We start from the raw sequence: 16,296 nt of genomic DNA, 5'->3' as shown, positions 1-16,296 counted from the left end.
TATACTGGTATGAGACCCCAATAGGGGAAGTGGTATATACACATAAAAAAGGTCGAGAATTCCCTTTCTTTGCAAAACTTACAAGGGATTTCTTAGTAGTGAATGAATAATGCCATTCATATATAATCTTACAGTGCTGCTTAGTGTGAAAACTTGGCATTGGCTTATTGAACATGTCTGATTTTTATGTTCAACTTAAGGTTGCATTATGCGCACATGTTAAGCACAGAAAACCAAATGATTGCTGCAACAATGAGTAGGGTGGGATGAAAAGTGAAGTGAAGCCTAACTGGTATGCCAGCTTGCTCCATCCAAAACAGGTATTCTCTGTAAGGTTTGCATGAAGTAGATTGCAGTCGGCAACAGCAATTCTAGCAAGTCATGCGTAGGCATTTCCAACCCTCCAACAGATGTGGAAAGACATGCATTGGTATATCATGATGTAGCATTGCATCACACACCGGCAGTGCACAACTGAAGCACACTCTCCGGCATTGCATATTTGCATTCACAATTCAAAGCAGCGTCGTCCTCGTAACCTAACCTCCAACCGAATGCAGGCAATCACGTGTGCCCCAAGGTCCTCGCGCCGCACGAAACTACACGAACACGAACCGGAGGAGCAGAGCCTATCAGACGCATTACGTCGAACAGCACAGGGGCGAGGGCAGAGGCGCGGGCGGGGCTTACTTCCTCGCCGGGGGAGCAGGCGCCTCATCGGCCGAGGCGGTTGCTTCAGCCGCGCTGCAGTTGAGGCGGAGAGCGCAGAGGCGGGAAGGCAGCGCTCCTCCTCGGACGCCACTCCTCGACCTGCGCGCGAAGCCCAAACGGTGGGAGACATAAAAAAAAGTATCAGCGTCAGCTCCGACAGCCCAGGCGTTCAGGGCGCACGAGAGAGGATGGGAAGAAGGAGAGCGCGCGTACGCGAGGAGAGGCGGGCGGTGGAGGATGTGGGAGAGGAGCGCGCGGCTCATGGCGGTTCTCTGCTCTGCTCTGCTTCGGATTTGGCTGCGCGGCTCCGGATGGAGGAAGGAAGGAGGAGGAGAGAGTGCCGCACGCAGGCTGACGGGGCGGGTTGGGTTTTGAGATGGGGATCGAGTGGGCCGGGCCGGGCCGGGCTTGGAAGGGCCTGTGTTTTTCCAGGTGGCTCGGCCCGGCCTGGCACCGCAGAGTTTCTAGAGCCGGCCTACCGTGGGGCTACGTGTCGCGGCCTCTCCCGCGACGTGTCCCCGGACAAGAGGTGTCTTCGCTGTCCTCCGCACCGCACCGCGCTGCGCTGGTGCTTCTCCAGTTCTCCTCCTCCTCCTGGCGCCCCCTTTATGCGCGGGCTACGACGCAGCAGCTTGGCTCGCATTGCATCCACCACCAGAGCGGCGTGGGCGCGTCAGTGCAGCAGCAGCATATTCGGAGGAGCGAGAGCGGCGCCGTACTGCACCATGGCGGGACGATCGGGGGAGGAAGCGGACGCTGCGATGGCGGGCGTGGCCACCGGCGGCGTGGAGGACGCCTACGGCGAGGACCGCGCCACCGAGGACCAGCCCGTCACGCCGTGGGCCGTCTGCATCGCCAGGTACATACACGCATACGGCGGCCACCTTGTTCCATTGGTGCTCTGCTCGCCGTCGATCGTTGATTCTTACTACCTAGAACTTGGTTAATCAATCTGCAGTGGCCACTCCCTGCTGAGGGATCCGCGGCACAACAAGGGGCTGTCCTTCACGGAGAAGGAGCGGGACGCGCACTACCTGCGCGGCCTGCTGCCTCCGGCCATCCTGCCCCAGGAGCTCCAGGAGAAGCGGCTGCTGCAGAACGTGCGGCAGCTCGAGGTCCCGCTGCAGCGCTATATGTTCCTCATGGACCTTCAGGTCAGCTCAGCTCTCTCCGGACATGCGTGCATCTTCTTAGGCATGTCATCTTTCACCCTTGGCGTTGATGCGCTGATCTGTTTGTTTGCAGGAGAGAAATGAGAGGCTCTTCTACAAGCTCATGATCGACAACGTCGAGGAGCTGCTCCCCGTCGTCTACACGCCCACCGTCGGCGAGGCCTGCCAGAAGTACGGCTCCATCTTCAGGCGCTCGCAAGGCCTCTACATCAGTCTCAAAGACAAGTACGTGTCTGATCATTTCACTTAAGTTTTCAGTTTTCACATGGCCGGAGGCCAGTTTCTGTATCAAGTGAGTGAAACGCTTGCGTGGTGTTCCTGTTGCTGATGCTAGGGGGAGAGTACTGGAGGTGCTGAGGAACTGGCCGGAGAAGAGTATTCAGGTCATCGTTGTCACCGACGGCGAGCGCATCTTAGGCCTCGGAGATCTTGGCTGTCAGGTCAGTTACGGAATTATTTTCTTTAACTGAAAGTTATTGGCTTGGTGCTTACCATTAACATGGTTTTGGATTTCAGTTTCAGAAATATTTTAGCCATAGACGAAATTCATCAGTGATTTTGATTTTCATTTCGGTCAAAGCACCGAAATTTTCACTTGAAACTGATTGAGATCCAATCAAATATTTTGAAATTTCAAACAATAATTTGAATTTGTGGGTACTACAGAAATTGCTGAAATATTTTGACCGAAAGACAATTATGTCAATAATGAAATTTCGATGAAATCACACGAATGACCAGGAATGGAATTCCATCATGTGCAGGGCATGGGAATTCCCGTGGGGAAGCTTGCGCTGTACACGGCCCTTGGTGGCGTCAGGCCATCTGCTGTAAGTACTTGGAATTTGGACTCTGTCTTGCTCTGTTTTGCAATGACCAATTTCATAATTTTCATGCAACTATATACCATGTTTCCATTTGGCGTGCCAGTGTTTACCCATCACCATTGATGTGGGGACGAACAACGAAGAGCTACTGAACGATGAGTTCTACATTGGATTACGGCAAAGAAGAGCCACCGGCCAGGTTCCACTTCTGCTACGTTGGCTGTGCGCAGTCAGTTAACTAAATATGGCCATCAATCAGTCCCTCATGTTTCATCTCTTTTGCCTGCTTGATTTAGGAATACACTGAGCTTCTGGATGAGTTCATGGTTGCCGTGAAGCAGAACTATGGGCAGAAGGTTCTTGTCCAGGTATGAGAATAGTAGGAAGAACCCTCATTTCTGATCTGTAGTTGAGCTACTGGCATGGCCACTTACCCGAAACTTCTTCGACTTCTTATAGTTTGAAGACTTTGCAAACCACAATGCGTTTGCCCTTCTCGACAAGTACAAGGCGACCCATCTTGTCTTCAATGATGATATTCAGGTTTTGGGACCAGATTTCTGGTTTCTGTATGCTTATCTATCATCTACTGTACTGTGCAACGGTAAAGAAGTTAACTTTGGAAATGCGGTATTCACAGGGAACGGCTGCGGTGGTACTTGCCGGCCTTATGGCTGGTCTGAAGTTTGCTGGTGGAACTTTAGCTGATCACACATTCTTATTCTTCGGTGCCGGAGAGGTCAGTTTATCTTACATCGTACTAGGCTGGTTATGCATTGCTCATCATGGTTGCTTCTGACTGCTGCCAAGTGTATAAGCATCTACCAGCGCTGCGACATGACAGATTGCTTTGCATTCTTATTAACCTTAAAATGATTAAGTGAAGATTTGTTAGGGAGGTTTCAATTCAAAAACAGTAACAGATGGAAGACTTGTCTATAAAACAATTAGATGAAGGATTGACTATATAATATATAGTACTAGTTCAAGTTGCTTCTTGTTTTCATTCTTTAAATGCATCCTAATATATGTGCTCATATTATCAGTTTTCAGAACAATTTATGTAATGGTTTCTGAGTCGTTGCCAAGTTAGTAAGTATAAATCAAAGCCCAACTGTCTATTCTTTGCAGGCTGGTACAGGCATTGCTGAACTAGTTGCTCTGGAGATATCCATGCAGGTAGTTGGCTGGTTTAACCTCATCTGATTGTGCTTTGGAGAGTGTGTTACTAATTCTGCTCAAAAAATATTTCGGCTGTTGTGTTCCAGTCCAAGACTTCACAGGAAGAGGCTCACAAAAACATCTGGCTTGTTGATTCAAAGGTAATATCACTGTACCCCCCCCCCCCCCCCCCCCTCCTTTCATGTGTTGATAACCGGTCCGTAAATGATGCACGTTGTGTTTGCAGGGATTGATCGTGAGTTCGCGTAAAGATTCTATACAGCCCTTCAAGAAGCTATATGCACATGAGCATGAACCAGTGAAAGACCTTTTGAGTGCCATCAAGGTGCAAAACTAGAACTCTACTTTAGGGGCGCACATACAACCGTTGCGCACATAGTGTTCCACAGTTCTCTTCAAAAAAAAAATAGTGTTCCACAGTTCCAGTAAACACCTTACTTTTACCAAGCAGCACACTGATTTCCATTTTTTTTAGGATATCAAACCGACCGCACTAATAGGATCAGCCGGTGTGGGTCAAAGTTTCACAAAAGAGGTGATCGAGGCTATGTCTTCGATTAACAAGGTAGAACTAATAATATTGATAATTGTCACCAGAGAACTACTCATTGTCAACCTGCCTTTGTAATTATTTCATTACCCACAATGACTGAGAGCTAGTTCCTATCAAATGCAGAGACCAATCATCCTTGCGCTGTCCAACCCAACATCGAAATCTGAATGTACAGCTGAGCAGGCATATTCATGGAGTCAGGTGGTATTCCATTAATGATAACCCTTATGCCATCAGTGATAAATCAAAGTTTTGGTCAGATGCATGATGCTACATCTCACTGAAAACCACATACGCCTAATCATATCGTGTGTGTATGTGTAGGGCCGTGCAATATTCGGGAGTGGAAGCCCATTTGATCCGGTGAAATATAATGAGAAGCTTTTCGTACCCGCACAGGTTGGAAATCACCCGTGTTTGCGTGTATTATCTGTGGATGCTTTTTGTGCTTTGTGTGTTCTGATAGTGTGAAGTTACTCATCTCCATTGTGGAAACATCAGGCGAACAATGCATACATCTTCCCAGGATTTGGTTTAGGTGTAGTGATCTCCGGGGCGATAAGGGTGAAAGACGATATGGTCCTTGCTGCTGGTAATAATTCTACAAGAACCAAAGTGTTGTTCCAAATCAATGGGACTGTGCTACTCTGTTGAACTGCTCTAAGCCTGGATGATTATTTGTTTCATCTTTGGTGTTGGGCAGCTGAGGCCTTAGCCGAACAGGTCACGGCGGAGCATTTCGACAAAGGCCTGATCTATCCACCCTTCTCCAGCATCAGGAAGATATCAACTAACATCGCAGCTCGAGTCGCTGCAAAAGCCTACGACCTCGGTAAAATCTTCTTTCCTAGACCTGTAGCTCTCTTTCTCTTTAATAGCACTAGAAAGACACGATCACCAAACCCGTATGCTTGTCTGTACGAGCAGGACTGGCAAGCCATCTCCCTCGCCCAAAAGACTTGGTGAAGTACGCTGAGAGCTGCATGTACAGCCCCATCTACCGTTCATACAGATGAAGCCATGGCGCCTCATACTCTGACCATGAATAATGTTCCGTCGAACCTAGACTGTAATTTTGTATGTATGCTTGTTTAGTCGTATTTCCTTTGTTATCATATTATGCACTCTTAAATGAACTTTATAATGGCAGGCCGACACCCAGGTTTCAGGTCTATGTAATCGTGTAATAAAGTTGCGGACATGTTGTGTATGATCATAGTGGCATCCTTTACTTTTGATGTGATCGTATGACGAATACAGTACCATTTTATGGGGAACTATCTGTTGATCATAAAGGTGTCTTGTGCAAGCTTTTTACGTTGGGCTCAAAAGGGGGAAGACAACTACACCAACGTAAAGTAAGCCACGTACCCGTCTGAACAAAGTCGACCTGGAATTTGAATTCTAGATGAAATCGAACCACATTCAGCATGTGTACTGAACAAAGTCTGATCTTGAGCAAGAATTCTAGACAAAATCGCAGGCCACATCCAGCGTGGTCTCAAACGAGCAGACATTGGTATTGCACAAGGGACCCTTTGTTGCGCAGTTCCGGGAAGGCGAAGATAGGTTACTGGGTCTGCTGAAATATGAGGATAATCGCGCTGACCACGGCCTTACACGGGCGAAGATAGGTTACTGGGTCAGCTGAAAGATAAGGAGAATCATGCTGAGAACCACGACCACAACCTCATACGGACGATCGGTCCTTGGCCGATTGTGTGCCATCTTTAGTTTGGGAAATGCGGACACCCCAGAAGGATTTCGGAAGAAGGTTCCTTTTGTCAGCCCTGAACAGCCAGCCGATGTTGGACTCGCAGGCAGCACACAGCGCAATCGTCCACGTATATCTGCAGGATTCCTCTGGGTGTCAGCGTTACAAAGAGTGTGCAATTACAGAAGTACTCTCTCCGTTCCAAAATAAGTGTCGTGGTTTTAGTTTAAACAAGTCCAAATTTGAACTAAAACTATGACACTTATTTTGGGACGAAGGGAGTAGAATTCACAGAGGTCGCTCTGTTTTCCAGTTCAAGCTATGAAACTGAAAACGGATGACATGTTAGAGGGGTAGGGATCATACCCTGGGAACCAGCTGTGAGCATCAGAAGGATTGCCATGGAGTGCGAGCCCAGACGTGTTGTGCACTGTTATCACCTCCTGCGCACCTTTGTACAATAACGGCATGACATGAGGACCACATTGGTCAACACTAGACGGTATCACCATGTCACTCCGTCTAGCTATGAGAGCCTACAACAAGAATTCAACCTGTCATATCAGTTAAAAGTTCAACCTTGAATATATTTTTCTCTCTTTCAAATTTAGTTGTGCCTTTTGCTCAACTTCATAGCCAGCTTTACGTAATAAAGAAGGTTGCACATAAGTGTCTCTCTTTAATACATCTGCAGTAGGTAAATCACCTGCTGTTTTCTTACTGCAAATATACTCGCGAAAATCTCTAGTGAGTTTTAGCTATTCAGAGGTAGAGAAACACAGGTTCAGAACTGTTTCCTGGTATTTTCAAGGCGAACTGAAGCACTGAATGAACCCCCAAAACATGCAGAACTTATTAAACTGCAGCTCGTTTTATCTAGACCTCCTCTGCGAGAAATTTTGGTGGCAATGTTGTTGAAGTATCCTACATGAAGTAATTTGGTTTTATGTCACAGCTGTGGCATGCTGCAGCATACCAAATACTAGTATTGTGGTTGCAACTGCAGACCAGATACAGGCAAATCAAGTAACAAACCAAGCGTAAGCAGGACCGGAGCAGCTAATACTAAGAAACCACGTAAACAGAACTGAAGTAATGAAGATTGGGACATCAGGTAGAAGTGGGAAAAGAACCTGAAATATGAGGAACTTCAGTTAAATAACAGTTTCAAAATAATAAATCATTTACCAGGCAATTTCTACATCGTACGAGATTGAAGGCCTTGAGTAGCTGAATCTCTCGCTGCAACCGATATGATACTCCATCAATGTCAAGCAATTCCTGTCTCATAGACGCTGACACGGGTAGTTTGCTTCCAATAAGAAACGACAAAATATCTGGTTTTCTCACATAATCATCCATGCCTGGCTCTGCAATTATCTGATTCCACAAATCTGCCATGAAGGTTTAATCACAGCTAAGGTCATGCATACAGCACGGTACTGTCTAATCACAGCTTAACATACTGACAGAAATGGAAGGAATATTATCTGATTAAAAATAAATTAACATACAACAATAAGGACAAGGTTTGCTACATGACGACAAAGAAGAGGTGAAATAACTCGTACCTGCAGCCTTGCGTGCAAGTGAAGATGAATCGTACATATTGTAAACCCATCGGGGCCAAAATGATAATGGAGCCATCTTTGAATTATAAGCAGCACGGTATTGTCTCTGTTGTCCAGCATCTTTCTCTCTCACTGTTGATAAGGATTCAGGGGATGCAAAGCAAAGATCATCATCATCTCCGATGGTGGTATCCTTGACTGGCTGACTTAATGCACCAAATTCATTCACAGAACCATGCTTCTGCCAAGACAGTTCAGGCATGAGATATTCATCTTCATTTGAGGAATAGTATATTCCTGTATCTGTTACTGAATGGTCACTTGAAGTACTAGTGCATGACAGAGAATCCAAATCAAGATCAGAATCCATAAGATCTTTTTGCTTGAAACAAGATACACCCAAACTGTGCACTGATGAATCACATTGCTTGAAGGTATTACTTGCAGCTAACTGTCCAAATGCATCCCTTGGAGTTCTTAAAGGCATGTCTTCTTCAATGATTTGGATCTCACCCCATGGCTGTCAAGTAAATAAATAAATAAGGAAGGAAGGAAGTTGCACCCTCATGGCTCTGGCTCATAGCATTAGAGAACTGCAGGGTTCTCAACTAAATGTCAAAACTTACTACTTCATCGATGTCGACCCAACTGCGCCTAAGGCGAAACCGCTGCTGACCTCGAGTGATAACATTTGTCGAGCCATCATCCAATCGCCTAATTTCAAGTATCTATGTTATCAAATAAAAGCACAAGACCTTATTACTGAGAACTTATCACAGTGCAGATGAAGAACAATGGTTTGAGGATGAAAAAAGAGACTCCAGCAACAGATAGCATATCATAGTACACTTGTCTTCCTTGAAAGTTTGGGATAATACAAGACATAGAACACGCATTCACATTAAGGCCCTTCCCAGTCCTCCATGTTGTACAGGTGCTAAGCATGCCATATAGGCAAAAAATCTGATGTGGCAAAGTATTTAAGAGGAGAGAGAGGAGTTTGGTGACCCCAGGAAGAACCAATGCCAAGCGTGTGGACCTATGCAAAACACTTAAATGAAAGAAGTTTGCCCTGTGCATGGAAGAGTTTAGTTGTTGAACAATTAAAGGAAGGAAGCTAAGCAACAACAAACTAAGCACCTATGCATTGGGGACTTTAGTTCCTAAACGCTTTAATGCATCTAGCACCCCAACTAAGCACCTGTGCATTGGAAGAGGCCTAATATACGAACGATATATGTAGTGCATACTTGTGCTTGATTATGTTCTGTTGATTAACATACAAACCCATAAATTAGATTGAAACATGATAGTGACAGGTTGCTCCATTAAGATATTTGCAAGCATCAACTCGGCAAGTGTATACCATGTGCACTATCTAGTAATGATGACTAATGAATGGATGTGTCCTATGACATCATCATTTCCCTTGATGTATATCAATCAGGTGACAGGGGACCATGGGCATCCACAGATGCAACGTCTTAGCCTTGGCATTAGCTGGGTGTTTCTAGAAAAATAGTTCAACCAACGAAATACACCAAAAATAAGAACATACGTTTGATGAACTGATAATATGTAAACAAAAGATAAACAAATAACAGATGAATTACCAAACCACAATACAACATATACGATTTAAGACGGAAAGGATCTGTGGAAAAAGAAGCAACACCTCCGCTGTTGTGCCAACTGAAGCAATAGCATGATGCCCATCATTTACGTGTCGGTAGACATGAACCTAAAGTTGGAGAACTGTCAGAAAATAAAACTATAATAAGACACGGCAGAAGAACAGCAAGTAGCACTCACCACACCTATCATGCATGGATTATCAACATGGTTAATAGCCTTGTCAACAGCTGCTGCAAATCTAGGTTGAGTTACTCTAAGAGTCAGGGTAGCTTCAGGAAACAAAACAAATCCTGCAAAAGTATGCCATAAAATTGAATAAAATTGCTACGCTGTAAATGCCAGCCATTAAGGCATGGCTTTGTAAGCGACAAACAGAAGGATGACACAGATGTGTATTGAACCTCAATTGTACTTCGTCCGTTCAGAATAGATGATTTTTTTATTCTCTAATTGATAATTGAAGAGCTTTTGCTCCCAATTTCATTTCCATGGAATTGACAAACTATAACAGATGAGATAATTTTATTAAGTTATGCAGTTAATGTTAAGCACAAATAGATCAGCTATTGATAAAGAGAAACACCTAAATATGTATTGACGGTGTAGTCAGATCAATTTGAGATAAGCTCCCATGTCCTGGTATATTAGAATGAAGAGTCAGTAGGAATGCTACCTTGAAGAGAAAGCATAGGTAAACTGAGGAGTGCACCACCATCCAAGAAAGCAAATCTGCCCCGGGTATCATCAATCTCTGTCATATAAACAGACTTCAAAACTATGCAGCTGGCATGATACAACATGCTAAGATCAGCACTAATATTTACCACCAACATATGTGTTCAGGGAAGCCCGAGACATATTGACTGTAAACTCTCCAGAAGTGCTAGTCTCACCATCTCCATGAGTATTTCTGTGATAGAAGAATGAGGAAAAGGATCAGAGTAATGTCCTCATAAACATCAATGGAACTAACTGATAAAAAAATAGTTAAACAATTAATCAGAGAATTGGTACATTTCAGTGGACTAATAGCGCATGGTGTAATTGGTTTGAAAAAATCACCACGTTCTAGGACAGGTCAATTCATCGTAGATGGGATCATCCGGTGATTTCAGTGAGATGGCCCCATTCATCATCTTCAAACTAGCAGCTTATAACAGATGGTGTGCTGATGCCCAATTCAATCCTTTCCGGAACAAGCAAAATCATGAGGGCTGCAAGCCACTGCTCAAACCAAACCCCCAAATGGTGTACGAAGGGGAGAAGGCGCATCTAATCATCAGACGGAATCGCTGCAAGTGTGAGAAATTGTGAACACCATATAAACTACTTCGTCAGTCTTCCTACCGTCAGATCGTCCATTCACCCCCAAAGGGGAATACCACTATTTAACCTTGACTCCTGAATTGATGTATACCAAGAATGTTACGAGTTTTGGGTGCCAAATCACCTTAAACCAAATAGATTCGGAGCAATCGAAACCTATGAGCGCCATTGCCTACCGACCATCTCGGCAGCAGTTTCTACTATCAATTTCGAGCTCGAAAACCTTCCCCGACCCCAATTTCCACCGCCTCCGAGTTCAGAGTGGTGAGAAGGGCAGAAGGCACACCCCAGAGATGGGCGTGGGATGGTAATCACAAGGAAATGGTAAAATTGGGGCGACGGATGGGCGTGCTGGACCTGAGGAAGGTGGCGACGTCGGAGGAGGAGGAGGAGCCGGAGTCGTCGACCTCTTCGACCTCGAGCTCCTCCATGTCCAGCTCGAGGATCTGGTCCATCTGCCTCCGCATCCAGGCCGGCACCGCCATTCCGCCGCCGCCGCCTGAGGACCCAGGATGTGGAAGGGACGCCGATGAGTTTCGGCACTCCCCACTTCTCCTCTCCTCGTTTTTTTTTTTGACAGCACTTGTGCCTTCAGGCTTGTTGGTAGATTTCAGACCCTTCCCGGTTATACTTTTCACAAAACAAGTACAGTACTCTCGTTTTGAGTTTTTTTTTAAAAGAAAGATGTACCTCCGACCTCTGCATCTGAACTATGTATGCAGCCATGTTATTAATTATTCACAAAGACCATATAAGGTGATACATCAATAAGCCTGAAGCCATCATCTTGACAACACTGTTGCTACTCCTATTCTCTTGATGAAGGTGTGCCGAATATCCGGGCCTAATACCAAACAGACATCGCACCAAAGCCTAACATCTAAAGCCGGGTGTCCCATCCAAGCCACTACCTGGATTGGGTCCCACACCGACCTGGCACACTCCTGTGAGCACCGCACGCTGCGAGGGTCGTCACCTTCATCATCCCTCGGTCCATCCCCAGAGCAGAACTGAAGCACCGACATTGCCAGGCCTCTCTGCCATCAACGCCACCATGATGCCAGACAACTTCCTCCTCCTGCGCGAGTCCATCTCCACGCATCAGACGTCGAATCTCCACAGCGCCACGCCGCCGAGATCCGCCACCATTGATGTGTAAAATGAAGCACCGCTCCACCAAAGACGCCGTCCTCTAGTCCCTCGAGCCCGTGTGCACCTCCAAAAATGACGCCCCCAAGGGGAAAACGACACCAGAAAGCCGCCGTCATCCGATCTATTGATCTAGGGTTTCCCCCAGAGGTAGCAGAGAGTGGCCTTGAACTTCTCCTCCGTGATGCCTTCAGAAAGGAAACGACGTGGACATCGTCACCATCGTCGGCCTTGGCAATAGCCAATAGCAGGTTTTCACCCAGATCTGATTGAAGACCTCCATCTCTCATGCACGGGCCGCCGTCATCCTTACCGGGATCTGGATGATCCAGGCCGCCGCTAGTAAATTGCATGTTTAGTCCTCGTAGTCGCTGGCTTGTCACACAACCATCCTGGTACTCGTAGAATGCTCCAATATGGTACTCATATATGTGCATACGTAATGGATACAGTACTGCCTACAGACGTGTGTATACAAGGTGTTGGGACTATTGCCACATCAGCATACAGTAGAAGTGTGAATCCAAATGTGACAGTATAAGAGAGACGAATAATAACTTTTGTTTTAGAGAGAAATAATAACTTGGCGGTACACGAGAGAAATAATATAAATAAATAATAACTTGGCAGTACATGAGAGAAAAATAATATATGAAATAAATAATATGATCGCAGGGTTCCAACATTGGTAGTTATCACCGGCTCTCTAAATCTCTTCTTCATGTCGATGAGGCATAACTCAAGAAATTCACCAACAATTTTTTTTCATAAGCATTATCTTTATTTTATAATTTATTAAGAGTGGATATAGATTATTGAAATAAATGGAGGATAAGAAAACTAAAGTGTAGAGTAATGCTACATAAACTAGCTATCAATGTTAGTACAATGATACAAGACAAATGTACCAAAAAGAGCAATGCATAGATAAATTTCATCGGTAGCATTGATCTTATTCAATATTTCGGTAAGAATAAATATGATATGATAATTTGGAGAAATGAAGACTAGAACGGAAATTCACTTTGGCACATGGGAGCCATCAGAAAAAACATTTCAAAATGTAAAAAAATCCAAACAAAATTTCGACACAAATATCTCGATATTCTATTTGTGCAAAACAAAGCTTCACACAAAACCAATTTTTTTGTAGCTAGTGTAAAAAAGACAAAAATATCTCGTGAGAAGCCCTTTTTAACATTGAATTTTGTATTTTTCACACGCGACACAAGAGTTGTCGGTTGAAACTTTAGCATGATCCTTTATACTAATAGGGAAAGGTGGTTTCTCAGTATAAGCGGTAGGAACAACAGAATCATTATAAGTGATGGTCTTTTCTTCAACTTTAATGGGTGCAACTACTTTTACTTCAATGGGAGGATTATATTTAAACCACTTCTCCTTAAGGAGATCGACATGAGTAGCAAAGGATTCACAAAAAGAAGCTACTATCTCAGAGTCAAATCCATATTTAGTGCTAAATTCACGGAAAGCATCAGTATCCATAAAAGATTTAACACAATCAAACTTAGGTGTTATACCTGACTCCTTACCTTCGTCGAGGTCCCAATCTTCAAAGTTGCATTTAATTCTTTTTAATAAATCCCATTTGAATTCAATAGTCTTCATTATAAAAGATCCAATACAAGAAGTATCGAGCATGGAGCGATTACTGAGAGAAAGTCGAGCATAAAAATTTTGAATAATCATTTCTTTTGAGAGCTCATGATTGGGGCATGAATATAACATTGACTTAAGCCTCCCCCAAGCTGGAGCGATGCTTTCTCCTTCACGAGGCCAAAAATTATATATATCATTACGATCACGATGAACAAGAAGCATGGGATAAAACTTCTGATGAAATTCCAATTTTAATCGTTGGTAGTTCCATGATCCAACATCATCACATAGCCTCAACCATGTCAATGCATCTCCCTTCAAAGATAAATGGAAGACCTTCTTCTTGATAACATCCTTGGGCATACCTGCAAGCTTAAATAATCCACAAACTTCATCCACATAGATTAGGTGCAAATCGGGATATAATGTTTCATCACCTGTGAAAGGATTAGCCGGCAGTTTCTCTATCATACCCGAAGGAATTTCAAAGTAAACATTTTCAGTAGGTTCAGTAGGTTGATGAGCAACTATTTGCTCTATTGGTCGGGGTGACGATACCCCGAACAAGCCCCTCAAAGGATTATGTTCCAAAGTAACAAGTGACAGTAAATTTTAGCACACTATATAAATTTTTCCTTACCAAATTCAACCTACCAAAGGCGCTTTACTCCCCGGCAATGGCGCCAGAAAAGAGTCTTGATGACCCACAAGTGTAGGGATCTATCGTAGCCTTTTCGATAAGTAAGAGTGTGTCGAACCCAACGAGGAGCATAAGGAAATGATAAGCGGTTTTCAGCAAGGTATTCTCTGCAAGCACTGAAATTATCGGTAACAAATAGTTTTCTGATAAGGTAATTTGTAACGGGTAGCAAGTAATAAAGGTAAATAAGGTGCAGCAAGATGGCCAATCCTTTTTGTAGCAAGGGACAAGTCTGGAAAAACTCTTATATGAAGGGAAGCACTCCCGAGGACACATGGGAATTATCGTCAAGCTAGTTTTCATCACGTTCATATGATTCACGTTCGATACTTTGATAATCTGATATGTGGGTGGATCGGTGGTTGGGTATTGTCCTTACTTGGACAAGCATCCCACTTATGATTAACCCCTATTGCAAGTATCTGCAACTATAACAGAAGTATTAAGGTAAACCTAACCATAGCATGAAACATATGGATCCAAATCAGCCCCTTACGAAGCAACGCATAAACTAGGGTTTAAGCTTCTGTCACTCTAGAAACCCATCATCTACTTATTACTTCCCAATGCCTCCCTCTAGGCCCAAACAATGGTGAAGTGTCATGTAGTCGACGTTCACATGACACCACTAGAGGGATGACAACATACATCTCATCAAAATATCGAACGAATACCAAATTCACATGACTACTTATAGCAAGACTTCTCCCATGTCTTCAGGAACAAAAGTAACTACTCACAAAGCATATTCATGTTCACAATCAGAGGGATATTAATATGCATAATGGATCTGAACATATGATCTTCCACCAAGTAAACCAACTAGCATCAACTACAAGGAGTAATCAACACTACTAGCAACCCACGGGAACAAATCTGAGGTTTGGATACAAAGATTGGATACAAGAGATGAACTAGGGTTTGAGATGAGATGGTGCCGGTGAAGATGTTGATGGAGATTGACCCCCTCCCGATGAGAGGATCGTTGGTGATGATGATGGTGATGATTTCCCCCTCCCGGAGGGGAGTTTCCCCGGCAGAACAGCTCCGCCGGAGCCTTAGATTGGTTCCGCCTCGTGGCGGAGGAGTTTCGTCCCGTGAGCTTGCTTCTGTTTTTTTCCTCGACGAAAGACTTCATATAGCCAAAGATGGGCATCGGAGGGCCACCAGGGGGCCCACGAGGCAGGGGGGCGCGCCCCCCACCCTCATGGACGGTGGTTGGCCCCCCTCCGGTACTTCTTTCGCCCAATATTTTTTGAGAGAATTCCTTATTTGGCCCTTTCTTAAAATTTGCTTCCCTATTTGGCCCAAAATAAAAAAAAGTTCCCTATTTGAAACCTAAAGTAATTTTTGTTCCTTATTTGACACTTTCGTCCATTTTAGACAACAAATGGTTTAAGTGTGAAGTGAAAAGACCATTTTGCCCTTAGTCCATTGTGTAACTATCCTGGATGCAGTAAAAAAGCAACTAGTTCACCCATATTTTTGGGATGTTTAATGGATGATGCGCATATATGTGTATGCCCTAATATTTTGTTCATTAAGTAAGTCTGTGCGTGTAAAACCATACAAATATACTCGCAGAAAAGTACAACACCATATACCATATTTTGGTTAGTCTCGCCGGCCGATTAGCCCACGACATTGAGGAGGTCTCGGCTTTGCGTCCACACACATGGCGCCGTGACATGCGGGTTGAGGGGAGCCTCGGCGTGGAGCCTGGCGGCGCGCGTGCGTGCGTCTCCTCCGAGCCAAGCCTGGTGGTCTGCGTGCGAGTCTTCCCTCACGGTTGCACGGGACGGGAGGCTTTATCTTTTTTTGGCTTTATCGATCGCTGATAGCTAACAAGGGCCTTGGCTCGTTGAGTCACCATTGGATGCGCAAATATGGACTTACGGAGTATACATGAGTGCATGCATGCTGGCCAATTACAAACTTGGATAGTTTTGCATGTACGTATTTGTCTCTTTTAGCAATTATTTCTTTTGGATCAAAGTGTAAAACTTCAATCTTTTCGCAGCACTCTATTCTACATGATGAACTCTACAAATAAAGTCCAATATTGAATATATTCTCTCACTCATAAATTTTCTAGCAACACGTGGGACCTACACATCATACAATAGTACTTTGCTA

The 16,296-nt window shown here is 44.4% G+C and overlaps 2 protein-coding genes across 3 annotated transcripts; one reads left to right on the top strand and one right to left on the bottom strand.

Annotated features, from left to right (window-relative positions):
• Nucleotides 1-539: 539 nt before the first annotated feature.
• On the top strand, nucleotides 540-5,655 carry LOC125529545 (NADP-dependent malic enzyme). 2 transcript variants are annotated; one of them, XR_007292694.2, is made up of 19 exons: nucleotides 915-1,570; nucleotides 1,670-1,865; nucleotides 1,957-2,108; nucleotides 2,218-2,323; nucleotides 2,648-2,713; nucleotides 2,814-2,909; nucleotides 3,007-3,078; nucleotides 3,170-3,253; nucleotides 3,351-3,449; nucleotides 3,842-3,889; nucleotides 3,979-4,032; nucleotides 4,119-4,217; nucleotides 4,368-4,457; nucleotides 4,569-4,646; nucleotides 4,770-4,844; nucleotides 4,947-5,037; nucleotides 5,149-5,277; nucleotides 5,373-5,522; nucleotides 5,596-5,655. XR_007292694.2 is itself a non-coding variant. In XM_048693953.2 (18 exons), exons 1-18 carry the CDS (start codon nucleotides 555-557, stop codon nucleotides 5,459-5,461), a joined length of 2,640 nt encoding a protein of 879 aa, XP_048549910.2. In that variant the 5' UTR covers nucleotides 540-554; the 3' UTR covers nucleotides 5,462-5,655. The 2 variants fall into 2 exon arrangements, 1 of the variants encoding a protein (XP_048549910.2); XM_048693953.2 differs by having other exon boundaries at nucleotides 540-1,570; nucleotides 5,373-5,655.
• Nucleotides 5,656-5,821: 166 nt separating this feature from the next.
• On the bottom strand, nucleotides 5,822-11,301 carry LOC125529547 (ATP-dependent protease La (LON) domain protein). Its single transcript, XM_048693954.2, has 10 exons — nucleotides 11,049-11,301; nucleotides 10,190-10,275; nucleotides 10,039-10,116; nucleotides 9,543-9,655; nucleotides 9,406-9,471; nucleotides 8,357-8,458; nucleotides 7,731-8,250; nucleotides 7,348-7,553; nucleotides 6,526-6,695; nucleotides 5,822-6,295 (listed from the first exon to the last, which is right to left on the bottom strand). Exons 1-10 carry the CDS (start codon nucleotides 11,174-11,176, stop codon nucleotides 6,136-6,138), a joined length of 1,629 nt encoding a protein of 542 aa, XP_048549911.1. The 5' UTR covers nucleotides 11,177-11,301; the 3' UTR covers nucleotides 5,822-6,135.
• Between the last annotated feature and the right edge of the window lie 4,995 nt (nucleotides 11,302-16,296).

Source organism: Triticum urartu, chromosome 3A, assembly GCF_056163025.1.
Source record: "Triticum urartu cultivar PI428250 chromosome 3A, HENAU_Tu73, whole genome shotgun sequence".
Lineage (NCBI taxonomy): Eukaryota > Viridiplantae > Streptophyta > Magnoliopsida > Poales > Poaceae > Triticum > Triticum urartu.
This window is presented reverse-complemented; position numbering and strand designations above follow the sequence as displayed.